The following is a 27,912-nucleotide window of genomic DNA, read 5'->3' on the forward strand; positions in this document are numbered from 1 at the left end:
TAATTTTTGCCAGGGGTTGTACTTATTTACATTGGTCTAATGGAAAATTGTGGTTTCCAGTTTAAATCTGCTGGAATCACTTTACAAAATCATAAATATACATTGTGAGAAACTAAAAAAATTAGCTGTAACAAATTACATCAATTTGTTTTAAGTTGATCCAAAGTAGCATTTTTTTTTTCAGTGTAGGAACAGACACAATTTCTCACAATTTCTCCTTCAAGACAGTACTTCAGTACAGTACTTGATATCAGCAACTTTTTTTTTAACCTCTGCTGGATTATGCCCCTGATCAGTACCTCAAGAAATTACATGCTGTGTACCACTGTGCTTTACATTTTATTACTGGTTGTGGAAATCGCACACATCATTGTATTTTGTATGATATTACTAACTGGCTATACCTCTGTTTATGCAGGTTCTCTCACTGGTTGATCTTTATATATAAAACTGGTCTTGGCATAGTTCCTCCTTATCTGTCGACCTACATGTGTAGAAACCAAAATCAATATGACCTTTGCTCTCATTCTATTCTACAGACGGTGGTCCCAAGAATGAGAACAGAACTTGGAAAAAAAGCTTTTAAATATGCTGCTCCTTTCACATGGAATAACTTACAGACTGAACAGAAATTGTCGGAACTGATCTGTCTGGGGGAGTTTAAGTTGATGATGAGAGATCGAGAGGAAAACTCCCTTGGTCAATGTGAAAAGCTTTTAAATGTTTTTACGATGGCATTTTAGAAACTGTACCTGTATCACATGCTTGCTGGATGTTGTGATTTTAGTTCATTTATATATGTGTATGCATAGAGAGAAAGAGAGAGAGAGAGAGAGAGAAAGAGAGAGTCCATTTGTTGTGTATGAAAGTTATGTCTGTTTGTGTCCATCATGTTGTGCTGCCTTCTTGGCCAGGTCACTCTTGGAAAAGAGATTTTTAATCTCATTGAGGCTTTTCCTGGTTTACCTGGAAATTACAACATGTAATTTATTTAAACAAGTTTGTTGCCCATAAGGGACACAACAGAAAGCTGATTTTTGGCTGTCAGCCCATCTTATTTTCACCAAAAGTTAACTTCACAAATGAATAAACAGGTGAGACCTTGCTGCAGATTTGAACAGGTTTTGTTGCCATCTATTAGGTGATGTGAGTATTTCAGGGTTTCTGCTATGTTTACTACTTGAAACCCAAATTTAAGTTAAAAAACAAACAAACAACAAAAAAAGGCATCATAAAGTTAAAAAATGCCTGATTTTTTTTCCCCATACAGAACTTGGGCCTTCCAGTATTAATGTATAAAAATTTTAATTTTGAGAGTTTTACAGCTCTTGACTTTTAAAATATGAAAGTTTGCTGTAAGGACATTCAGAAGAACATACGGTAGGATGGAATATCTAATGAAAGCACAACTTACAGCTACGAATAAGTTAAAATGTTGTCAGTTCGGCTGCTCCCGTTATTGTTCGGGGTCGCTACAGCGGATTCAGCCAGATCCGCATTGATATTTGGCACAAGTTTTACACCGGATGCTCTTCCTGGTGCAACTCCAGTTTTACCTGGAGAAACACACACAGCCGCTGGTGTTCTGAAGAGGTCTCTCATTCACGTACTAACCAGATACTGCACCGCTTAGCTTCTGCAAATAAGCTAAAATGAAAAAAAAAAAAAAAAAAAACCTCACCAAATTAAGGTAACAGTTTTCATGGACATTTCTGGGTAGAATGGAGGTAAAATTATAACAACTCAAATTAAATTTGTCTACCTCGCAACACCAAAGCTTTTTAACCAACTTGGTGTTTCACTTTTGCCTCATAGCAAGAAGGTCTTGGGATCGCTTCCCGCCTTGTCCTTTGTGTGGAATTGACATATTCTCCCCCGTGTCTGTGTGGGTTTCCTCTAGGCACTCCAGTTTCCTCCCACAATCTTATTTAGGGTCTGCTCCTGACCAAGGCAGAGTCTCTACATGCTGAAGTGGATACCTTTACTGTGGCTGTTCACTGCTCCTAGTGGTTGGATTGTGTTGAGTACACTTTATGTTGTATGTATAATGACCCTTCTTCTAAAAATGCTTTGCTAAATTTGAGTTAGCCTGATGACAAAAGACTCATGATGTGTACTCAGTAGTGGCTGAGTTGGAATTACTTAAAATAAGATCCATGAATGTTGTTACCTTAATTTTTTTTTTTAAGTTGAGCATTGCATCCTTTTGTGTATTCGCCCTATTGACATATCCCATAATCCCTTGAGCGCCAGAGAGTTGCTGGAGTCAAACAACATATAGAGAATCCACATGATGACAATTGTAAATGAATATTATACTAAAAAAAATGTAATTTTTTATGCTTTTCATCACGTTAATAAGAGACTGCTGCATGATACCCTGATTGCTAAAACAATTATAACAAATAATCTGTGTCTGCTACGTTTAATCTGCGTAGAATTTAATAAACGCAACCTGAATTTCAGACATATTATATATATTAGTCTGGAACAAAGAGGACAAACAGTGTTGTAAAGAACAATAATCAAGACGTTAAAGAGCAAACTTCACTTTCTCCCAGAACGACATGATCAGGAAGCGAGCGTAGCTCACAGCAGCTCCCATTGAAAATAACGGAGAGACAGCCTGTGATTCTCGCATGTTTACATAAAACAAATGCAATAACAATGTCTATAAACCCAGAGAATATATTCATAAGAGTTTTAGGCACAATATAAAAATAGTTTTATGTTGCGATGTTAATGGTGTTGTCCGTGTGCAGCAGTTAAAGTGAAGCCCGATCAGAGCGTCTCAATGCAGTTCTCAATCTTACTGAGATCTTGCAGCGCAGCGAACTCTCCGAACTTTTGCGGGATTTGAAATGTCAATAGGGAGAATAGAACCTCTGTCAGCATGTGACCCTCACACAGCTGTAAGACAGTCATTTCACAATTATGGGTGTCTTTCAGTATTCCACAGTGTCAGGATGTGAGTTTTTGTCTGTTTTTGTTTTTAGGTTTTGGTTTGGTTTTGTTCTTTTGTTACATTTTTCTTGGTGTTATTACTTTCCTGTTTGTCTATTCTCTTGCTGGGTTCTTCCTGCTTGGGTCTGTCTGTCTCTATCTCTCTTGTCTGTCTCTCCTGGTTCTTAGTGGTGGGCGTCTCCCTCTCTCTGGCCACACCCTCATTCTGGTGCCTTCCACACACACCTGCTCTCAATATGCACCTCATTACCTGGGTGTGTATATAGCTCCCCAGTTCGCTTTGTCCTTCGCCAGATTGATGCACCTAGTGCCTTCTCTCCAGCTCTGTTTTTTGTATTCTCAACCTGCTTGCCTCACGTGTATTTTGACCACCTGCTTGTATCCTCGACCACGCCTAAGCCTGATATTCTTTGTACTGTTGCTCTTTGGACTGCCTTCTTGTGTACCAGACTCTGTTTACTACAACCCCGTGTTATGTGCAGACGCAAGTTGAGGAGCGGACCAACGTCTGACCGAACCCAGCGCTAAATAACCAGAAAGCGGTTCCACAAACAAAACGATTTTATTTCCCCTCCGGTGCAATAATTAGTGTACAACATAAATATTGTTTATATATTGTTTATATAATGTTTGTCTGGCAGAGTGAAGGATGGCGCGCTCTCCAGAGCCCAAAAGGATTGAAGCCTCGGCGCTTCTGGACTCAGATTCACCGCCAAACACCCCCCAGGTGGACACGACAAACTGACTCTGTGAAGGATGGAAAAGGTGAGGTAAGTCAACAGAGCTACAGCAAATATCTTTCAGAGGCACACACTATCAGCAACACATTCAGGTCTGAATTTAAGCTTTATGTAAATGAGCAGCTTCTCACAACAGGTGGAGGATCATCAGTCCGTACGCCACGGCAGTGAGAAGCAAACTGCACAATTCTCATCAATGTTCAAATATACTGCATAACAAAATGCCAAATTACTATTAACGATCATTCAGACAATAATCACCTCTGATGTGTGCTGACAGCATGTGTCCCTCACCCGTCCTCCTTCACAGGCACAATGTGTCAAACCCTGGCGCGGTCCTCAGCGTCTCACAAACGAACGTCACAAGGTCGAGTTCCCGGCAATTCTGCTTGAACCACTCATGGCTTAAAGTCTTTAAGTTTACACGTGAGCATCATCCACAGGTGCTGCGAGTCAGTAGGCCTGCACGTAAACATCCTCCTACAGGTGCAGCTAATAATGCTGATGAGGGTGAAGGACTCTTCTGCCAGCACCTTCTCCACAGACAAAAACCAGTTTGCATACCACCTGGAGAGCAAAGAAAAGAAAACAACACAAAAACATCCAGCCAAACCCCCCAACACACAACACCCCGATTCCAATGAAGTTGGGACGTTGTGTAAAATGTAAATAAAATCAGAATACAATGATTTGCAAATTCTCTTCAACCTATATTCAACTGAATACACCACAAAGACAAGATATTTAAATGGTCAAACTGATAAACTTTATTGTTTTTGTGCAAATATTTGCTCATTTTTAAATGGATGACTGCAACACATTTCAAAAAAGCTGGGACAGTGGTATTATGTTAAGATTATGTTACAAAGTATTGAGTTGAACTTTTGTTATTGACCAAATACTTATTTTCCACCATAATTTACAAATAAATTAGTAAAAAATCCTACAATGTGATTTCCTGGATTTTTTTTTTCTCATTTTGTCTCTCATAGTTGAAGTGTACCTATGTTGAAAATTACAGACCTCTCTCATCTTTGTAAGTAGGAGAACTTGCACAATCAGGGACTGACTAAATACTTTTTTTTACCTCACTGTACAACCCTAATTCCAGTGAAGTTGGGACATTGTGTAAAATGTAAATAAAACAGAATATAATGATTTGCAAATCCTCTTCAACCTATATTCAATTGAACACACCACAAATACAAGATATTTAATGTTCAAACTGAGAAACTTTATTGTTTTTGTGTAAATATTTGCTCATTTTGAAATGGATGACTGCAACACATTTCCAAAAAGCTGGGACAGGGGCAACAAAAGAAAATGTGGAAAATGTCCCAGTTCTTGCATGGCCGGCATACTCACCGGACATGTCACCCATTGAGCATGTTTGGGATGCTCTGGACCGGCGTATACGACAGCGTGTACCAGTTCCTGCCAAATATCCAGCAACTTCGCACAGCCATTGAAGAGGAGTGGACCAACATTCCACAGGCCACAATTGACAACCTGATCAACTCTATGCGAAGGAGATGTGTTGCACTGCATGAGGCAAATGGTGGTCACACCTGATACTGACTGGTATCCCCCCCAATAAAACAAAACTGCACCTTTCAGAGTGGCCTTTTATTGTGGACAGTCTAAGGCACACCTGTGCACTAATCATGGTGTCTAATCAGCATCTTGATATGGCACACCTGTGAGGTGGGATGGATTATCTCAGCAAAGGAGAAGTGCTCACTATCACAGATTTAGACTGGTTTGTGAACAATATTTGAGGGAAATGGTGATATTGTGTATGTGGAAAAAGTTTTAGATCTTTGAGTTCATCTCATACAAAATGGGTGTTGTGAAAGTGTCGTGACATGGACCCACAACAGGGGGCGTTAATGAACGAACAATGGATAAGCCAAAAGTAACAATTTAATGTTGTGAATCGCACAACGACGTACAGACAGTAACAATATGGTGGACTGTGAATCATACACCAGGTGACGTGTGGGCAGGCTCAACGATAGAAGACGCCTGGCGAGAGAAGAGCCGGATCCACACAACTTTCACCACCAACGGAGCTGAAGAACACCGGAGCCGCCAAGCCCTGCGCCCCAGGTGGCCACTGTCTTCAGCAGTCAGACCCGGTACTGCTGGCAGAAAACAGAGACAGTCCTGATGAGTGTGAGTTCGCACACTCTGTAATCCCACAGTCAGTGTTTACTTAGGATGGAGCACCTCCACCTCCAATCACACACTTGTGCAGCTCCTGTTTCACCACTTATCTGGTTTGGGGTGTGAGGCGAAGCCGTCACTGATCACACCAAACGCCAATCCCACAGATAAGGACACACCAGGAAAACGGCTGCAAAGAAGCTCAGATTAATACTCAATGTTTTGAGTCAGCAGAGAAAATTACCTGAATGGTAGCTGATTTCTCGGCGAGGAGGTGGAGTTGCAGTCCGGCCTTTATGGTGATGGTGCAGACAGTCATCTCATCAAGACCAATAACAGGTGATAGACTGGATGCGATTAGGGCAGCCACTGGCCACGACACTGATCTCCAGAGAGTCATTTGCTTCATCAAATGTGGCTGGCCAGAGGACCTGACACAAATACCGCATACACTGCACAGATTCCATGCGGTCAGAGCACACCTGTCAGAAGCGGAGGGACTACTACTGTATGATGACAGGATTGTTATACCCCTCTTTCATCAGAGAGATGTACTTACCCAGTTACACAAAGGCCATTAGGGCCTCACCAAGTGTCACTGGAGGGCCATCTTGTCTGTCTGGTGGCCAGGGATAGGCCGTACCATCACTGAAATGGTAAAAACATGTGAATTCTGCCTGAAGAACAAACCAACTCAGAGACATGAGCCATTGATGACCTCACCATTACCTGGTGGTCCATGGCAGAAAATTGCAGCAGACATATGTGAACAAAATGGTAAACAATACTTCATAGTAGTGGATTACTACTCTTGTGACATTGAAATTGGACAACTGATCACCACAACCAGTCAACAAGTAATTTCTCGCCTGAAAAGCACGTTTGTCAGGTGGGGGATCCCTTTGGAGCTAGTATGTGATAATGGTTCTCAGTTCACGTCAGCAGTTTAAAATGTTTAGTGAAACATACAACATTAAACATACTACATCAAGCCCCCATTATCCACAGGCCAATGGGGCAGCGGAGAGGAGTGTTGCCACAGCAAAGCACATCCTGCATCAGCCAGACCGTCACCTAGCCCTGATGAGCTACAGGGCCACTCCAATCACAACAACAGGCCTGAGTCCGGCTCAACTCACAATTGGTCGACAGATCTGGACAACAGTCCCTGTGCAGCCCAAGCAGCTACTTCATAGCTCAATTGACCACAATACAGTGAGGTTTAAGGACCAACAGACTAAAAGCTATGGAGCTAAATCAAGGCCAAAAGTTTTGTAATCTGAAAATAAAAAAAGATTGAAAAAATAAATTCTGAAACTGAAAATTAATGTTTTGTAATCTGAAAATAAAAAAAAGATTGAAAAAATAAATTTTGAAAATGAAAATTCAATGTTTGTTCTTGAATTTTATAATCATTTAAAAAGTGTTATCAAAATAAAAATAAGTGTAAGATATATATTTTTCAGTTTAAATAAATTTTTGATTCAGCTCTGTAATTATTTTGATCAAATAATTTATTTTCATAAATATTTATTTTTTTCACCTTCAGATCTTTTTTTCACTTTCAGATCTTATTTTTTCAGTTTCAAACTTTTGGCCCTGTTCTGGCGTGGGAGGGCGTGGCTTCGATTGAGATGGGAGTGGAATTGTGAGTGACAGCAGAGCAATCAGTCCTCACATGATGCTGGGACAGTGGTATGTTTACCACTATGTTACATCACCTTTCCTTCTAACAACACTCAATAATCATTTAGAAAATTTGTTGAGGGAGTTGAAAGTCCATGTTGCCCAGCGAGAGCCCCAAAACATCACTGCTCTAGAGGAGATCTGCATGGAGGAATGGGTCAAAATACCAGCTACAGTGTGTGCAAACCTGGTGAAGAGTAACAGTAAACATTTGACCTGTCATTGCCAACAAACATTATGTTACAAAGTATTGAGATGAACTTTTGTTATTGACCAAATACTTATTTTCCACCATAATTTACAAATAAATTTGTAAAAAATCCTACAATGTGATTTCCTGGATTTTTTTCTCATTTTGTCTCTCATAGTTGAAGTGTACCTATGTTGAAAATTACAGACCTCTCTCATCTTTGTAAGTAGGAGAACTTGCACAATCAGGGACTGACTAAATACTGAGAAACTTTATTGTTTTTGTGCAAATATTTGCTCATTTTGAAATGGATGACTGCAACACGTTTCAAAAAAGCTGGGACAGTGGTATGTTTACCACTATGTTCCATTACCTTTCCTTCTAACAACACTCAATAAGCATTTGGTAACTGAGGACACTAATTGTTGAAGCTTTGTAGGTGGAATTCTTTCCCATCCTTGCTTGATGTATGACTTCAGTTCTTTGACAGTCCGGGGTCTCCATTGTCGTATTTTGTGCTTCATAATGCTCCACACATTTACAATGGGAGACAGGTCTGGACTGCAGGCAGGCCAGTCTAGTACCCGCACTCTTTTACTTCGAAGCCACACTGTTGTAACACGTGAAGAATGTGGCTTGGCATTGTCTTGCTGAAATAAGCAGGGACATCCCTGAAAAAGATGTTGCTTGGATGGTAGCATTTGTTGCTCCAAAACCTGAATGTACCTTTCAGCATTGATGGTGCCATCACAGATGTGTAAGCTGCCCATGCCATGGGCACTAACACACCCCTATACCATCACAGATGCTGGCTTTTGAACTTTGCACTGGTAACAATCTGGATGTTTTTTTTTTCCCTCTGTTGTCCAGAGGACACAACGTCCTTGATTTCCAATAACAATTTGAAATGTGGACTCATCAGACCACAGCACACTTTTCCACTTTGCGTCTGTCCATTTCAAATGAGCTTGGGCCCAGAGACGGTGGCGGCGTTGCTGGATGTTGTTGATGTATGGCTTTCGCTTTGCATGGTAGAGTTTTAACTTGCACTTGTAGATGTAGTGACGAACTGTGTTAACTGACAATGGTTTTCTGAAGTGTTCTTGTTCCCACGCAGTAAGTACCTTTACACAATGATGTCGGTTTTTAATACAGTGCTGCCTGAGGGAGTGGCAACTTGATGGAACTTGCTGCAGAAAGCAGAGAAAAGTGCTACAGAATGTGCTGCAAAGAGGAATGGGTGAAGCTGGTTAAAGATAGCTGCACCAAGCTTGTGGCATCATATTCAAAAAGACTTGAGGCTGTAATTGCACTGTACATGTTTTTACTTGTAATGGGCCAATATCTACAGAGGAACATCTTTGCAGAAACCTTCAGCTGTTGGAGAAGATACGTTTAATCTGTCTGAGGTATGCAAGTTTATTTGTGGTTTCTGTAATTCTAATAATAAGGATGCACTTATTACCTGTGCCAACAAAGTTGGAGGCGGTTTTGTTGTCACCTCTGTTTGTTTGTTTGTGAACAGCCAGAGCTCACAATTTTTCATATATCATTATGATTTTTTTTACTAAGTGTGCAAAACTAGAGCTGTGAGGGCAGTGAAAACAACTGAAAGTGACAGTGATGAGGGCAGTGGATGGTTCTTAGGAGCTGTTTCAGAGGACAGAGGTCTGGATGAAGACAAATGGGTTACATATCTGAAAATCAATGGGACCACTGTGCAATGTAGAATTGACACGGGTGCATATGTAACAGTAATATCAGAACAGACATATCACAGCCTACCTCAGCGCCCGGTTTTTAAAGACACTAAAGCAGTCTTCATTACTCCTGGGGGGAAGCTGGACTGCAGAGGGAAATTCTTAACAGACTGTGAGAGACGTGGGGTGAAATATACCTTTTGGATATATATAATGAGAGGCCCATTTACTACGAATCTGTTGGGAAGGGAAACAGCAATTAAATTGGGGCTTGTCCGCAGAGTGGATAGACTTGAGTCATTTGAGGATGGTTTGGTGACATTGGACTTCTGAGATGAGAACCAGTGAAAATAGAGCTCCAGCCCAATGACACACCTTACACTATTGCCACACCTTTACGTATACCTTTCCCCATCCTGTCTCAAGTTGAAGAGGAACTGAAATGAATGGAGTCACTAGGCATCATTGAGGAAGTGAAAGAAGCCACAGATTGGTGTGCACCTATGGTGCCAGTTATTAAAAAGAAAAAGAAACCCAGATTTTGTGTGGATCTAACAAAGCTTAACAAAGCAGTAAAACGGGAGAGATTCATTCTTCCCACACTGGAAGATATAGCATCAAAGCTTTCTGGGGCAACTGTTTTCTCCACTGTTGATGCCTCCAGTGGATTTTGGCAAATACCACTTGATGCCAACAGCAGGATGCTCACGACTTTCAACACACCAGTGGGTTGGTTCTGTTTTCGGAGACTTCCTTTTGGCATAATGTCAGCCCCGGAGATTTTTAAACAAAAGATGAGTGCTCTTCTGAGGGACCACACAGACACAGTAGTGGTGATGGATGACATCCAGATTTTTGGCAAGGATAAAAAAGGACCACGATCAGAACCTCAGGGCAGTGACGCAAACCATCAGAGCATCCAAAGATAAGTGTCAGTTTGGCAAATCTGAGATCCAGTATTTTGGACACATCATAGGGAGAGACGGTATCAAACCTGACATGAGCAAAGTTAGCGGTATCACAGAGCTACCCAGCCCCACCAGTGTTGCAGAGTTACTTCAGATGGTCGGAATGATCAACTACTTGGGGAAATTCCTCCCTGACCTTTCATCTGTCATGTACCCCAATAACAGCCTGCTAAAAAAGGATGCTGTATGGTTTTGGGGAGAGGAACAGGAGCAAGCATTCAAGAGAGTGAAAACCATGCTGACCTCTACACCAGTCCTAGCATATTATGACGTGGCCAAACCAACAGTGGTTAGTGACGATGCCAGTAGCTTTGGCCTGGGTGCAGCATTGTATCAGGAGAAGGGAGATGGACTCCGGCCGGTTGCTTTCTGGTCCAGAACTTTGACAGAGACTGAGCGGCGGTACTGTCAGATTGAAAAAGAATGCCTCGCCAGTGTGTGGGCGTTTGAGTGGTTCAGCAGGTATCTACAAGGCATGAAGAAATTCACATTGCAAACAGATTAGAAGCCGCTTGTTCCACTTATAAACTCATATGTCCTCGACAAAGCACCGGTGAGATGTCAGCGGTTGTTGATGCGCTTAATGAAGTTTAACGCTGACGCTGTTCATGTCCCAGGGAAGCAGCTTGTTGTGGCCGACACCTTGACTCGCAATCCTCTGCCGGACAGGACAGAGACACATCTGACACAGAACAAGAGCAAAAAGGAAAGTTTTAAGCCTAATCTTAAAAGTAGAGAGGGTGTCTGGCTCCCTGATCTGAATTGGGAGCTGGTTCCACAGGAGAGGAGCCTGAAAGCTGAAGGCTCTGCCTCCCATTCTACTCTTACAAACCCTAGGAACTACAAGTAAGCCTGCAGTCTGAGAGCGAAGCGCTCTATTGGGGTGATATGGTACTACGAGGTCCCTAAGATAAGATGGGACCTGATTATTCAAAACCTTATAAGTAAGAAGAAGAATTTTAAATTATATTCTAGAATTAACAGGAAGCCAATGAAGAGAGGCCAATATGGGTGAGATATGCTCTCTCCTTCTAGTCCCCGTCAGTACTCTAGCTGCAGCATTTTGAATTAACTGAAGGCTTTTTAGGGAACTTTTAGGACAACCTGATAATAATGAATTACAATAGTCCAGCCTAGAGGAAATAAATGCATGAATTAGTTTTTCAGCATCACTCTGAGACAAGACCTTTCTGATTTTAGAGATATTGCGTAAATGCAAAAAAGCAGTCCTACATATTTGTTTAATATGCGCTTTGAATGACATATCCTGATCAAAAATGACTCCAAGATTTCTCACAGTATTACTAGAGGTCAGGGTAATGCCATCCACAGTAAGGATCTGGTTAGACACCATGTTTCTAAGATTTGTGGGGCCAAGTACAATAACTTCAGTTTTATCTGAGTTTAAAAGCAGGAAATTAGAGGTCATCCATGTCTTTATGTCTGTAAGACAATCCTGCAGTTTAGCTAATTGGTGTGTGTCCTCTGGCTTCATGGATAGATAAAGCTGGGTATCATCTGCGTAACAATGAAAATTTAAGCAATACCGTCTAATAATACTGCCTAAGGGAAGCATGTATAAAGTGAATACAATTGGTCCTAGCACAGAACCTTGTGGAACTCCATAATTAACTTTAGTCTGTGAAGAAGATTCCCCATTTACATTAACAAATTGTAATCTATATCATCTATTAACAAGACAATGTGAATCCACATTCTGCACACATTGCAAAGGTATGGCTGTGGAACAACAGGGTATGGTTACTGGACTGACTTGCCTGCAGTCCTGACCTGTCCTCAAAACAGCATGTGTGTAGATTGTTGAAAAAAAAAAAAAAAAATACAACAACCCTGTACTGTTTTGCACCTTAAAGATGTGCTTGCAGGAAGAATGGGACAAAATAACACCTGAAACACTCCATTGCTTGGTTGTTGTGGTGGCAGACCCATCAGTAGTGATGATGATGGTCTCTTATTCGATTCCTGGATGGGGACGTGAACCTGGAGGTGACTGAACAGGCCCACTCTTGATGCGTGCTGTTTCAGACTGACACTGCATGTGGTTGCTGTGGGAAGCTCCTGCTGGTCTCTCTGCTCTCTCTCCTTCCTCCTTCTCATTTTTTCCTTGATGCTGTTTACATTTCTTTCAAGACTTCCAGCTGGCTCACTCCCTCACGTGTTCTTCCCAGGTCTTCCAGTTGATGGAGCAGCTCTTAAGGTTGTGCTTCAGGAGGTCCTTGTAGTTTCTTCTGAATCCTCTGGACTGTTTTCCTTCACTCAGCTGGAAGTACAAGATAGCTTGGTAAGTTAGATGTCATCCATCCTAATAATGTGACCCACCCACCGAAGCTGGTTCTTGATGACATTCTCGATGCTCTGGAGCTTGGCCAAGCTCCAGAGCATCGAGAATGGTCCCAGAGCTCCGGCACTCTGGGACCAACTCCAGATGTAGAGATGCTGACTTGGTTAGGGGCAGAGAAAGAAGTAATTGTTGTGGGAGGATATCCGAGGAAACACACTGACACGCTGGGAGAAGACATAAACTCCACATAGAAAGGACGAGGCTGGAAGCGATCACACAACCTTCTTGTTGTGAGGCATCAGTATACAAACCACTAAGCCACCCAGCAGGGTTGGCATGACGGCTTTGTTGATGAGGATCACACACACACACACACACACACACACACACACACACACACACACACACACACACACACACACACACACACACACACACACACACACACACACACACACACACACACACACACACACACACACACACACACACACACACAATTTATATGTAAAGAGTCGACTCGAGAAAACATAAAACTTTCCATTCTCAAGAAAACTACATTATAATTCTTTGAGATGCACCTGGATGTGAACTGATGTCAACAAAAAGAAGCATAAGGAATATTTTTGCCACCTACTACTGTTAATTTTTGTTGAATGTAAAAGGTTGTTACATGTAACCACATATTCCTCAGATATATTTTCTGGGTGGAAAAAGCAACAACAAAAATCTAACTGTATCTTATATTGTGCCCAAGTCAATGCTATTTGATTTGTCTCCAAATGCTCCCCAACCATGACTGCAAATATTCACCTGAGGGAAGCAGGATGCAGAGGCTTTGTAGGAAAATCAACAAACGTTTGTGTTACTGTCATACCTGGAGCATGCCTGCAGGGGGCCATTAAAAAAACTGGCAGAGTAGGTAGAGAAAAATTGTCACTGGGTGTGGTCATGGAGGAAGAATACATTCTGAAGGCCAACAATCCAATATGGACAACTGCGTATGGGGGCGGGAAGAAAGTGCACTCTTTCACCTTAGATTTAATCGGAATTGTCATATTTGTTGATTTGAATGAGTGATGTGTTGATTCATATACACTTCAAGTCATATTAGAATGGATGAACCAGGATATTTATTCAAACAGAAAACAAACAGTTCAACACCTGCAACATCCATTTTCTATACCCGCTTACTCCAGTTAAGGGTCACGGGGGGAGGTGTGAGGGGTGGGGTGGTGGCTGGAGCCTGTCTAAGCAGTCATGGGGTGTGAGGCAGGGTACACCCTGTACAACACGCCAGTCCATCATAGGGCCACATATAGACAAACAAACCTTCACACCTACGGTCAGTTTAACGTTTCCAGTTCACCTAACCTGCATGTCTTTGGATGTGGGAGGAAGCCAGAACACCTGGAGGGAACCCACGCAAACTCCACACAAAAAGGCCCCATGCAGGTGGGAAATGAACCCACAGCCTTCTTTCTGTGAGGCAACAGTGCTACCCACTAAGTCACCGTGCTGCCACCTGCATGTTTCATAGTTCAAAATTTTCCTGAAAACCAACAAATGACCAAAGATATATCATCTGATAGGCACCACAACACTTCCAAATTAAGACAACACTTGCACATACAGAAAACATTTACAAATGCAAAAAACAACAACAAAAAACACCTGCACCAGTTCAGCAAGAGGAAGTTGCATCAAAAAACATCTTGCTAATTGAAAATTGCTTCCAAACATTGAAAATACAAACATAATTTATACAGTATATAATGTCTGTGCACAGGACATTAACTGACTTATACTCTTCATTTTATTGCAAATAAAATAAAAAAAATGTGAAATACTGCTTGTGTAAGAGTGAAATGATGAATAATCTAAATAAACTTGCTCAGTTCTGCCCACCAGGTAAAGAGTGGAGCACCACGATGCATTTAGCTATCTATTCCTTCAGGCAGAAACATCTGTTTTTGTTATGAGTATACTTCATGTGCAATTTAATGTGGGGTGTGGCCCAGCTGGTTCTGTGTTGTTGGCATGTACTTTGTTTTATTGTAATTGTGAAGGCATTCATGTGCACTGGCAATGAATCAAAGATGAAATTCCCTACAGGGACAATGTGTATTGTATCACATCGTCTGGGGAGCCAAAAAGGGGAGAATAAGGAGAAGGAGTCTGGGTGCCCATGACTGACAGGGGCCCAGAGAGGCCCCAGATACAATTGTAATACTGACAAAATAATAAGGGGGGTGGCTCAGTAAGAGAATTCTTTTCATGGGACCCAAAATCCCTCGGGGCGTCCCTGCACAACGCACTTCTATTGTGTTATTACTTACATTGTGTTGTGAAGCTTTGCAAAGCATTTCAGTGTTTGGGTGTGTGGTGTTATCCAAATGCATTTGCTGCAAGTTAGAATTGTGTTCTGTGTGTTTCCAAGTTTGTGTTTTTGATGCAACTACTTGTGGAAGTAAGGCAGATTTTTTTTTTCATTTCTGAATGTTTTATGGTTTTGCTTGTGTTGTGATAATTTGGAATTTGTTATAGCCCGTAATGGACATAGAAATAAACACACACACACACACACACACACACACACACACACACACACACACACACACACACACACACACACACACACACACACACACACACACACACACACACACACACACACACACACAGTTCTCCCACTTAGAAATCATGGGGGGTGGGTGGGGGTTCTGAAATTTTCATCTTAGGTACATGTCCACTGTGAGAGACATAATCTAAAAAAAAAAATCCGGAAATCACAATGTATGATTTTTTTTTTTTTTTATAATTTATTTGTAGGTTACTGCTGCAAATAAGTATTTGAACACCTACCAACCAGCAAGAATTCTGGCTCACACAGACCTGTTAATTTTTCTTTAAGAAGCCCTCTTATTCTACACTATTTACCTGTATTAATTGCACCTGTTTGAACTTATCTGTATAAAAGACACCTGTTCACACACTCAATCAATCACACTCCAACCTGTCCATCATAGCCAAGACCAAAGAGCTGTCTAAGGACACCAGGGACAAAACTGTAGACCTGCACAAGGCTGGGATGGACTACAGGACAACAGGCAAGCAGCTTGGTAGAAGACAACTGTTATGATTATTTATTAGAAAGTGGAAGAAACACAAGATGACTGTCAATCTCCCCCGGTCTTGGATTCCATGCAAGATCTCACTTTGTGGGGTAAGGATGATTCTGAGAAAGCTCAGAACTACACAGGAGGACCTGTTCAATGACCTGAAGAGAGCTGGGACCACAGTCACAAAGATTATATTAGTAACACATGATGCTGTCATGGTTTAAAATCCTGCAGGGCAGCAAGGTCCCCCTGCTCAAGCCAGCACATGTCCAGGCCCGTTTGAAGTTCGCCAGTGACCATCTGGATGATCCAGAGGAGGTATGGGAGAAGGTCATGTGGTCAGATAAGACCAAAATAGAGCTTTTTGGAATCAACTCCACTTACCATGTTTAGAGGATGAGAACAACCCCAGGAAAACCATCCCAACCGGGAAGCATGGGGGTGGAAATATCATACTCTGGGGGTGTTCTTCTGCAAAGGGGACAGGACGACTGCACCATATTAAAGGGAGGATGGATGGGGTCATGTATTGTGAGATTTTGGCAAACAACCTCCTTCCCTCATTAAGAGCACTGAAGATGGGTCATGGCTAGGTCTTCCAGCATGACAATGACCCCAAACACACAGCCAGGGCAACTAAGGAGGGGCTCCGTAAGAAGCATTTCAAGGTCCTGGAGTGGCCTGGCCAGTCTCCAGACCTGAGCTCAATAGAAAATCTTTGGAGGGAGCTGAAACTCCAAACCTGAAGGATTTGGAGAAGATTTGTGTGGAGGAGTGGACCAAAATCCCTGCTGTAGTGTGTGAAAACCTGGTGAAAAACTACAGGAAACATTTGACCTCTGTAATTGCAAACAAAGGCTACTGTACCAAATATTAACATTGATTTTCACAGGTGTTCAAATACTTATTTGCAGCAGTAACATACAAATAAATTATTAAAAAATCATACATTGTGATTTCCAGATTTTTTTTTTTTTTTTAGATTATGTCTCTCACAGTGGACATGCACCTAAGATGAAAATTTCAGACCCCTCCATGATTTCTAAGTGGGAGAACTTGCAAAATCGCAGGGTGTTCAAATACTTATTTTCCTCACTGTATATATACGAAGTCTGTTAGAATAGTATCGTACCTTTTTATTTTTTTCAAAAAGTATATGGATTTGATTCATATGTTTTTACGTCAGCCAAGCTTGAACCTTCGTGCGCATGCGTGAGTTTTTCCATGCCTGTCGGTTGCGTCATTTGCCTGTGGGCAGGCTTTGAGTGAGCACTGGTCCACCCCTCTCGTCATTGTTTCATTGCGAGGAAATGGCGGAATGATTTGGGCTTTTTTTCCATCAGAATTTTTTCAGAAACTGTTAGAGACAGGCAGCTGGAAACCATTCAAAAAATGTATCTGGCTTTCGGCGAAAATTTTACGGGCTTCACAGAGAATAAGGAGTGTTACTACAGCTTTAAGGACAGCCCACAATGGCGCACGGCGCGCCGCGCTCCGAGCCGCCATCGAGAGGCAGAAACCACCACATCATTTCTAAACGGATGGCTCTGTGGAGCCGGGACCGTCGTGTGCAATTTCTCTGGTTATCACAAGAGCTGGACATCAGCCATTTTCCGGCAGATTTCACTTTTAACAAGAGATTTTGTCATGGAAAGACGCGCGGAGGCTTCGCACGTCACGACCGATTCGCTGATGAAGCGAGACAAAGGAACACCTCCGTTTCGGAGTGTTAGAGTTGGGACAAGCCTATCTCGGCTTTCAGTGCTTACCAGTCGAGTGAGTATAAGAGAAATTGTGGAGAGCTGGGCATGTCCCAACTTGTCCTCTAACACTCCAAAACGGAGGTGTTCCTTTGTCTCGCTTCATCAGCGAATCGGATGTGACGCGCGAAGCCTCCGCGCGGCTTTCCATGACAAAATCTCTTGTTAAAAGTGAAATCTGCTGGAAAATGGCTGATGTCCAGCTCTTGTGATAACCAGAGAAATTGCACATGACGGTCCCGGCTCCACACAGCGATCTGTTTAGAAATGATGTGGTGGTTTCTGCCTCTCGATGGCGGCTCGGAGCGCGGCACACCATACGCCATTGTGGGCCGTCCTTAAAACTGTAGTAACACTCCTTATTCTCTGTGAAGTCTGTAAAATTTTCACCGAAAGCCAGATAAATTTTTCGAATGGTTTCCAGCTGTCTGTCTCTAACAGTTTCTGAAAAAAGTCTGATGGAAAAAAACCCCAAATCATTCCGCCATTTCCTCGCAATGAAACAACAACGAGAGGGGTGGACCAGTGCTCACTCAAAGCCTGCCCACAGGCGAATGACGCAACCAACAGCCGTGGAAAAACTCACGCATGCGCACGAAGGTTCAAGCTGGGCTGACGTAAAAACATATGAATCAAATCCATATAGTTTTTGAAAAAAATAAAAAGGTACAATACTTTTCTAACAGACCTCGTATATATATATATATATATATATATATATATATATATATATATATATATATATATATATATATATACTGTATATACTGTATATATATTTATATGCTCCATACCATGAAACATAACATGCATGAAGATGTTTATGTGAAGACTTGATCCCCTTTGTGTGAGTTTCATTCATTGTCCTTTCTCTCTTTTCTTTTTCACTGAGCAGCAAGGAGGCAGCAACCATGCAGTGCTGAAGAATCAGTGCCAAAATCTGCAGTTCTTCAAATGGCCACTTGACTGTGAGACAAACTCCACTGATCCCCATGTTAAAACATCAGACTTTACAGCAGGAGTAAGCATGTTTGCGGCCACAGGTATGGGGTGGGGGTGAAGCGTAGGGGGTATAACTCAGTTTAAATCTTACCAAGCCATAAAGTTATGCACATGAGGAAATGCTGGTCAAATCAAAGCTTTATTTCCAACATACATAGACCTCAGGGCCTATATAGGTGCTTATCTTTAGATTCTGTATTGAGAAGAAGGTGACAGGTTGTCCTGGACAGGGTGCCAGTTTGATGCAGGTTCCTTCTCAAGCCAAGACTGATGCCCATTTTACAGCAGGGTGGACTGAGACAATGCAGATTAAGTGTTTTGTCCATGGGCACAGAGATGTACAGGATTTAAACCCAAGTCCATTGAACTACCTACTTCATACAAAAAAGTTTACTTAAGACTTTTCCTCAATGCATTGAACCCTCTGATGGGTTTGGCCTGACTAATGTGGTTAGGGAGTTTGTCGTTTTTGGTGTCCGGCAGCAAAACACTGAGGCCAGCAGCTATGATGCTGACTGTACCAAAAATGATGAAGGGGAGACTCTTGTTATAAACACCTGCAAACAGAAAAACAGGTTTCATAGTCAGTTGAATTTCAATGCATGTGTAATACTTATTCTATACAATAACCAGGGAAGGGCAACATTTCTTACACATGTATTTCAATTGCATATTTGAAATACACATAAATGTCAGATTGCTGTAGCCAATACTGTCTTCATTCCCTTGGACACCATTACAGAGTTAAACTAGTTTTTTATTTTAAAAAGTCATGTATGTGTCCGATTAATCCCAAAGTGATATAGGTAATATAAATACAGCAAAGACATGATTGTTTTTGCAGTTATTTTATCTTTGCATCTAATATGTTTTGGTAAGTCAGCACTTGCCTGCATAGATCACATAGGGACAAATCACTGAACCGATGCGTGAGGCTGTGGACGCCATGCCTACTCCCATGTTTCTGACCACAGTGGGGAATAACTCAGGGGTGAACACGAAGACAAAGCCGTAGCTAGCAGACACACACAGCTTCCCCAGCAATGCAAGCGTCTGCGAAATGACGGGTTTATCTGAAAACACGTAGTTGTTAGAAATATTTTGTGCAATGCAGACGATATTCAGTTATTCTGCAGATTCATCACAGTCATTAGAACATACAAACCTTCAGGGATGATCTTTACGAGTACAAGCATGACGCCACAGAAAAGCAGGGTGAAAAAGAGAATTGTGGGTCTTGGCACCCTATTAATCAACAGCCAGACAGCTATATATGCCACAATGTCAGTGGCTGCAGAAATTAGGCAGTTGAGGTAGGCATTTCCATTCATGTTACTTGTACTGAGAGCAAGTCCATAGTAGACCATGGCCGAAGCTAGCCTGCAGAAATACACAATCAAGAATGATTGGAGATTAAAGACTTATCATTTTAACTCCACCTTTTATTACAACAACACAATTCTTGATATTTCCCCTTGACAACTGAAAAATTCTCTGCAAATTAATAATACTGTATACTGAGAAATATTAAACAATTGTGAATTTATTATTTAGAAATTTATTAGAAATAGTAAGTTAATTCTATGTAAATTATAAAACAATTGCAATGTCATTTTCTATATGTAAATCACCAATCATTTACTTTAAAAGGAACAAACTTGGGCACCTCTGAACATACATATGTGTGGTTTTGAAGTTATGTATATCTTGAATTTAGCTTATTTTCTTTCATATCCAAAGCATAGGTGTGACATCCACAAACCCAGCTATTAACTAATAATTATATTTATTTCCATTGAAGAAATTTTGCATGTCAAATTCTGATACTCAAATCAGATTTTAAAGGGGGATTGCTGCAAAATGACACTTTACCTTCAATATTACTTACAGAGGTATAGATGTGGATAAAATCAGACTTTTGGAATTGATTATTGAGCTGTCTATGTAAAAATCAGGCGGCTGCCTATAAAGGTGTCCACATGGCCTGACTCGGATTTTGATCAAATTATCACCAATTACCCTTCAAATAGATTGATTAGGCATGGTAAAGTTTGTTTTTCCATCAGGCAAAATTTTACTTGAGTGTTGGTCAATTCAAAATTTGATGTCAAAACAGCCTGAAATGTTGTTACATTAAAATATATATTTAAAATGCCCAAATTTGAGGTAACACTGGCCATCTAGAAGCCCGTGGTTTGAAAAACTGGCTATGGGTTATCATCAACCATCATCCAGATATCAAACATTCATTGTCCATCTGGCATAACTTTTACGTATATTTCAGTTATTCAAACTTTTCGAAATTTGTATGTTGCCCTCCCTGACCCGGCGCCACGAGAGGGCGTTTGGGGGTGATGCTCCCTCACATCATCAACCTCGCCCCCTTGGATGTGAGAGTTATCAAAAATAAAAATAAAAAAGAAAGAAAAAGAAATACTGGAAAATATAGCGCCTCGCAGTTTGCACATTTTTTTAGTTCAATTTTGCATGCTTTTTTTTTCTTTTTCTTTTTTTTTACAGTGCATTGTGCTCTGCATCCTCATCAAGCAGGCCGGTGTTCTGTCGAGATGACGGGACACCTGTTGCGGCACCGCGAAGGGAGAGTACGCGCATTGTGTTCTGCGTGTCTGTTTATAAGAGTCTTCTCGCCCAGAAGAAAAAAGAGCGCCAGCAACTACCCATAACTGTGTTCTTCACTCGGAAAAAGACACCTGCAGCGAGGTGTGAGTGGAAAAAGGCGCGACAGTGACGCGGCGCCAGTACGCAGAGGCGCGATCAGAGGAACTGTGAAATACTGGTCTGTCACTATTAATAATTTCTTATGTGTTCAACCTCATAGGTTGATTGTTAAAATTAAATTTGTTACTTCTAAAATCCATCATAATTATTTATAGTAAAATGTTCTATTTTTATTTCTCAAACAAATGTTTGGGCCTGAAAACAGGTTGGTCTTATTTTTCTACTAAGGTTTGAACTTTGAGTGTTTACACAGGAAAGGAAAGTGAGAAAATGTTAATGCCTGTTTGAGAAAAGTGTATAAAGTGTGTAGTGAGGAGTTTTACAGCCTTAAAACGTCTATAATAATTGTAAAAAAATAACGCTGTCTACTTCGCGGATTTCACCTATTGCGGGCTATTTTTAGAACGTAACGAGGGACCACTGTATCTCTACATGAAAGGTTTATCTTTGACCCGTTGTGTAACTGTCATGCCCAATTGCGCTGTGTTTGCGCTTGTGATGGAGGGCTGTATGTGGGGTTAATCTACTGTCTTGTGTTGTTTCTCAGATCAGTAGTTGGTTTGGTTTTGTGGTATGCAGGAGATCACTTGACCGAGGGTCTATACGTTCAAATAATCATCACTCTTTACTCTTACTCATTCAGTCTCTTACAACGGTGTAGCCTAAATACGAGGTCTATTAGAAAAGTATCCAACCTTATTATTTTTTTCAAAAACCATATGGATTTGAATCACGTGTGATTACATCAGACATGCTTGAACCCTCGTGGGCATGCGAGAGTTTTTTCACGCCTGTCGGTTACGTCATTCGCCTGTGGGCAGTCTTTGAGTGAGGAGTCGCCCACCCTCTCGTCGATTTTTTCATTGTTTAGGAATGGCTCAGAGACTGCTGCTTTATTTGATCAAAATGTTTTCAAAACTGTAAGGCACAACTGAGTGGACACCATTCGATAAATTCAGCTGGTTTTCGATAAAAATTTTAACGGCTGATGAGAGATTTTGGTCTGGTAGTGTCACCGTAAGGACGGCCCACGGCGTCTGACGGCGATCTGCGCTTCGAGGCGGCAGCGTCTTGCCGTTTCAAGTTGAAAACTTCCACATTTCAGGCTCTGTTGACCCAGTAAGTCGTCAGAGAACAGAGAACTTTCAGAAGAAGTCGGCATGAGGAGTTTATTCGGACATTCCATTGTTAACGGACATTTTGTAATGAAAGAACGTGCGGGCAGAGTCGCATTTGTCGGGCCGGACCCGACCGCGGGGGGTCGCAACATGAAAAACACCTCCGTTGGAAACCTTAACGGCCAAGTTGGAACATGCCCAAGCTGTTAAACAATTTCTCAGTTACTCACTTGTTGAAAGCCATCAAAAGCCGCCTGAATTTTACAAATGGTTTTCAACACGGAGGTGTTTTTCCTGTCACGGCGCACACAGATCCGCCGAGTCATCACAGAAACGACTCGGCGAATTTGCGCGCACGTCTTTCATTAAAAAATGTCCTTAAACAGTGGAATGTCCGCATAAAGTCCTCATGCCGGCCTCTTCTGAATCTTCTCTGTTCTCTCACGACGTCCTGGGTGAATTAAGCCTTAAATTAGGATGTTTTCAGCTCGAAACAGGCCGACGACGGCGCCTGGAAGCGCTGCACGACGTCCCGCTCCGTGGGAAGTCCTTACACCGACAGAAACACCCCATAATCTCTCATCAGCCGTTAAACTTTTCACCGAAAACCATCTTAATTTCTCGAATAGTGTCCACTCGGATATTCCTCACAGGTCCAGAAAAAATTTTGATAAAGCAACGCACACCGTCTCGAGCAGCGTGTAAAACAAAGGAATTCAGCCGAGAGGGCGGGCCCACATCTCACTCAAAGCCTGCCCACAGGGAAATGACGTCACCGACATGCATGCGCACGAGGGTTCAAACATGATTGGTGTAATCGCACGTCATTCAAATCCATATAGTTAAAAAAATAAATAAAAGGGTCGGTTTATTATCTAATAGACCTCGTACACGAGCTTTCTAGGAGCGCACCCAATTCATTACGCACGCTCAGAGGCAGGTACCCTCCGGTGCGCACTTTTTTTTTGGGGGGGGGGGTGACCCTGCCCCCTGTGATAAACTCATCGCCCCCTTAATATTTTTTTCTGGCGCCAGGCCTGTGCCCTCCCAGGGTCAAATTCTGGAGGAGTAGGGAAACTGAAAAATGCTCATAAAATGAGTAATATTTGACATATCTCAGCAAATGAGATTTGCTGAGTTTTGTATGTTTTTGGATTTGGGAAGTTCATTTATGGGGTTGTTTGTGTGATCCAAGGTCAAGGTCATTGAGAAATGTCAAGGTCAATGTCTCATTTTCCTATATTTCCATCTATTCAAACATTTCACCACATCTCACATTTGAGGAAGTGCCTAAATATCATCCTATCATTAATATTTGAAGAGATACTATCATTAACTTTAGAACAATACCATATATGACCTAATTTAAGCAGTATGCTAACTCCAACGCATGTGAAATATAGACAGTTATTCCTACAGTATCACATTAAAGACATATATCTGTGTTGTTGGTAGGATGATCTTAATATCATTCAAACATACAGAAGTTGTAGACCGTTTGTATCCTATATCATAATTACTTAACTTTGAACGTCAAGGTAAAAAGGCATTTCAAGGTTAAACTTACGCTGTCATCTTACAAAAGGTAAAACGTTTTCTCTAGCTTACTGCAATACAGAAGTAGATTGGTATGATGTAAAATATTGAACTAAATAAATAATGGTTTCAATTATTTCAAAGTGTTGCATTTGTGAATGAATCTTTGATATCTGGATGATCGTTGATGATACCCCATAGCCAGTTTTTCAAACCACGCACTGGTAGATGGGCAGTGTTGCCTCAAATTTGGGCATTTTAATATATATTTTAATGTAACAGGATTTCAGGCTGTTTTGACATCAAATTTTGAATTGACCAAAAATCAAGTAAAATTTTGCTTGATGGAAAAACAAACTTTACTATGCCTAATCAATTTATTTGAAGGGTAATTGGTGAAAATTTGATCAAAATCCGAGTTGGGTCAAGTGGACACCCCCCGCCTGATTTTTACATAGACAGTTCAATATATTACTCTTAGCCCTCTCTGGATCATAAACAGTAAACACCTTATGCTTCATATTAAAACTGAGCAATGTTTGTGTGCGTTTGTTTATTCCACTACTTATTATACTACTCAACCTCCCTGGTAAAATCTACTCCAGGGGGCTGGAAAAGAGAGTTCGGCCGATAGCCAAACCTCAGATTGAAGAGGAATAATGCTGGTTCCATATGGAACAACCGACCAGCCCTTCACTCTCACAAGTGAGATGCTGTGGAAGGCGCTGTGGGAGTATGGAGTGAGGGGGTCATCCAAGCTCCGTAATCACAAACCGAGAGCTTTGTTCGGGTTCTCAGCAGTAAGTCAGACTTGTTTCCGGTGGGGGTTGGCCTCCCTCAAGGCTGCAGCTTGTCACCAATCCTGTTTATGATATTCATGGACAGGATATCAAGGTGTAGTCAGGGGAGGAGAGTCTTCAGTTTGGTGGGCTTAGGGTCTCATCACTGCTTTTTGCAGATGATGTAGTCCTGTTGGCTTCATCGGTCTGTAACCTCCAACACTCAGTGGGTCAGTTTGCAGCCGAATGTGGAGCAGTATGGGGCCATTATTGGAGCAAAAGTATTTGCAAATGTGTATTTCAATCTGTGTGTATGTAACCACAAACCTTTTTTGCACATTTGTGGATCTAGTTACATACACACAGATTTTTGTACACATTTGTGGATCTGGTTACACACAGAGATTGAAATATACTTTTGCAACAATAACATGCAGGTTAGATGGAGTGGAAACTTTAACTTGCCCATAGGTGTGCATGTGGGGATAAATGTGTTTCTTTGTCTATATGTGGCCCTGCGACAGACTGCCGTCCTGTCCAGGGTGTACCCCGCCTCACGCCCTATGACTGCTGGGATAGGCTCCAGCCCCTCTGTGACCCTTAATTGGAGTAAGCGGTTGAAGATGAGTGAGTGAGTGAGTGAGTGGACCACATGTAGCACATAATTAGGTGGAGTCCAGAATTACTCTAGCAAGATCAATCATTTTGCTGAAGGTCAAGGTCAATTGTGGCCAAATGTCAGATTTATGATAACACTATTGTCTTCATGTCCATGGGTGATATTACTTCACATTTTAGAATATATTAGATGTGACCATAATTAGGAAAGTGAAGAAGAAATGCTCTAAGGGTTGGTAAGGTTAGACCTTACGCACCTTGAGGCAGCTTTGTTCTGCTTTGGCGCTATATAAATGTATTAAATTAAAATTAATACATTGAATTGAATAAATATAAAAAAAAATAGAAGTAAATCCACATTACCATATGAAGGTAGTTAAGATTGTTATGTTCCTCATGTTGGTGGTACGTATCAGGTCCAAATAAGAATATGTCTGCTGTTGGCCATCAGTGTTTTGCTGAATCAAACAAAAGAAGCAGAACCATCACATTGCACATGATGAAATGTTTCTCAGCACCTTGCATAGACTGTAAATTCAAGTAACTAGTAAGTCCTGCTCGCTTGTTCAGTGGTGATGTCACGCTGCATGTCAATGTGACGTCCACATCAAAACAATCACATATGATTTTATCAGTAATAGCAAACATTATTTGCTATCACAACATTCTTATCCCACTCCCTACAACGAGTTAAAATTTTAAAATTTCTGAGTCAAGCAGGGTTTTGTCTGTCGACATCTATAGTGATGGTGTGTCCTGAGAAAGAAAATGTGTGGATTAAAGAGCTTCACTCAGTTTCCTGTCCTGCTGCGGACATAAGTCAAAGCCTTGTTAATTATGTTTTTTTTATAGAAGCAGCTTTTTAAAATAACATCATAGAAATATATTTATTGTAAAAGTATAGAATTGAAGTTGAGGTGGCATTTCAAATCTGTTATAGTCAGGAAACAACATTCAAGCATTTTCACTCTGTAATCACACAGTCTATACTGAAAATGCAAACAAATCACTATCAAATCAATGGGGAACAAAGTTCTCGGGGGAGTGAGAAATACAGATGAAGTGTCTTGTCCAAAAACACAGTGAGCATGAGCAGAAATTGAGCCTGGGTATAGATATTTGCAGGCCAGCTTCTTATCCACTAAGCTCCCTCCTCTGTACATCCTGAGTTCAAGCACCCTATTTTTCAGAATATAAGTTGCACCCAAGCAGTAAGATTTGGAGGTCTCAGAAGAGGCATAGACAGCAGAAGAAAGTTCCTTGACTGCTACTTGAGGCTGGCTACAAAAGTGAACAGGTACCCATTAAAGCCAATTAATGTCCAACGTCAGACCAGAAATAAACATGTTTACAGACTGGTACAAACAATGGTTTTGGTCTTGGTTTAACAAAACTACTTATAAAAAATGACTTTTGAAATATGTTGCAAATGTAACAGTTGTATTCCTCTGGGAGGCAAAGCAGTGAGTGTGGCAGGAGTTCGGAGGAACCATGGAGAAGAATTTTCAGTCTGCACCAAGGTGCTTCTGGCAGAAGGCACCTCAGGAAAGGAAAACGGGGAACCATCCAAGCTGTCTCCAGTAAGGATAGGATTCTGTTGACCTCAACTAGGGAGGTAATAGGGCACTGGAAGGAACACTTTGAGGAACTCTTGCATCAAACTGGCGCACCCTCTGTAGTAGAGGCAGAGCTGGAATTCGATGGGGGATCATCATCAATTTTCCTGGTGGAAGTAACTGAGGTAGTCAAACAACTCCATAGTGGCAAAGCTCCAGGGGTTGATGAGATCTGTCCAGAAATGCTGAAGTCTCTGGGTATGGAGGGATTATCTTGGATGAGACATCTCTTCAACACTGCATGGAGGTCTGCCACAGTGCCTAATGAGTGGCAAACTGGGGCGGTGGTCCCCATATTTAAAATAGGGGACCAGAGAGTGTGTGCCAACTACAGGGGCATCACACTACTCAGCCTCCCTGGTAAAGTCTGCTCCAAGGTGGTGGAAAAGAGGGTACAGCTGATAGTCGAACCTCAGATTGAAGAGGAACAATGTGGGTTCCATCCTGGTCGTGGAACAACCAACCAGCTCTTCACTCTCACAAGGATTCTGGAGGGTAACTGGGAGTATGCCCATCCAGTCTTGATGTGTTTTGTGGACTTGGAAAAGGCATATGATCAGGTATCCCAGGAAATACTGTGGGAGGTGCTGCGGGAGTATGGAGTGGGGGGATCCCTTTTTCAAGGCCATCCAATCTGTGTACTCACAAAGCAAGAGCTGTGTTCCTGTTCTCAGCAGTAAGTCGGACTTGTTTCCGGTGGGGGTTGGCCCCCACCAGGGTTGTGCCTTGTCCTATTTGTGATATTCATGGACAGGATATCGAGGCATAGTTGGGGGAGGAGGGTCTTCAATTTGATGTTCTCAGGGTCTCATCGCTGCTTATTGCAGATGATGTGGTCCTGTTGGCTTCAATGGCCTGTGACCTCCAACACTGGAGTCCAGAGTATACAGTAGTATGTAAAAACGT

At 41.6% G+C, this 27,912-nt stretch overlaps 1 protein-coding gene and 1 long non-coding RNA gene across 2 annotated transcripts in view; one reads left to right on the plus strand and one right to left on the minus strand.

Moving 5' to 3' along the window:
• The first annotated feature begins 790 nt into the window (after positions 1-790).
• On the plus strand, positions 791-15,287 carry LOC117522131. The gene is made up of 3 exons (XR_004564149.1): positions 791-802; positions 2,974-2,978; positions 15,157-15,287. It is a non-coding gene; the product is annotated as an uncharacterized LOC117522131 (long non-coding RNA).
• Positions 15,288-18,720: 3,433 nt separating this feature from the next.
• Positions 18,721-27,912, minus strand: part of LOC117522130 (solute carrier family 22 member 5-like) — a 67,491-nt gene continuing 58,299 nt past the window's right edge. The window contains exons 6-9 of the mRNA XM_034183513.1: positions 25,754-25,848; positions 19,766-19,980; positions 19,491-19,673; positions 18,721-19,157 (exon numbers count right to left, since the gene is read on the minus strand). Coding sequence (XP_034039404.1) covers positions 18,991-19,157; positions 19,491-19,673; positions 19,766-19,980; positions 25,754-25,848 — 660 coding nt within the window. The 3' untranslated portion in view covers positions 18,721-18,990. The remainder of the gene's footprint in view (positions 19,158-19,490; positions 19,674-19,765; positions 19,981-25,753; positions 25,849-27,912) is intronic.

The sequence above is a fragment of the Thalassophryne amazonica genome, chromosome 12 (genome assembly GCF_902500255.1).
Source record: "Thalassophryne amazonica chromosome 12, fThaAma1.1, whole genome shotgun sequence".
Taxonomy (NCBI): Eukaryota; Metazoa; Chordata; class Actinopteri; order Batrachoidiformes; family Batrachoididae; genus Thalassophryne; species Thalassophryne amazonica.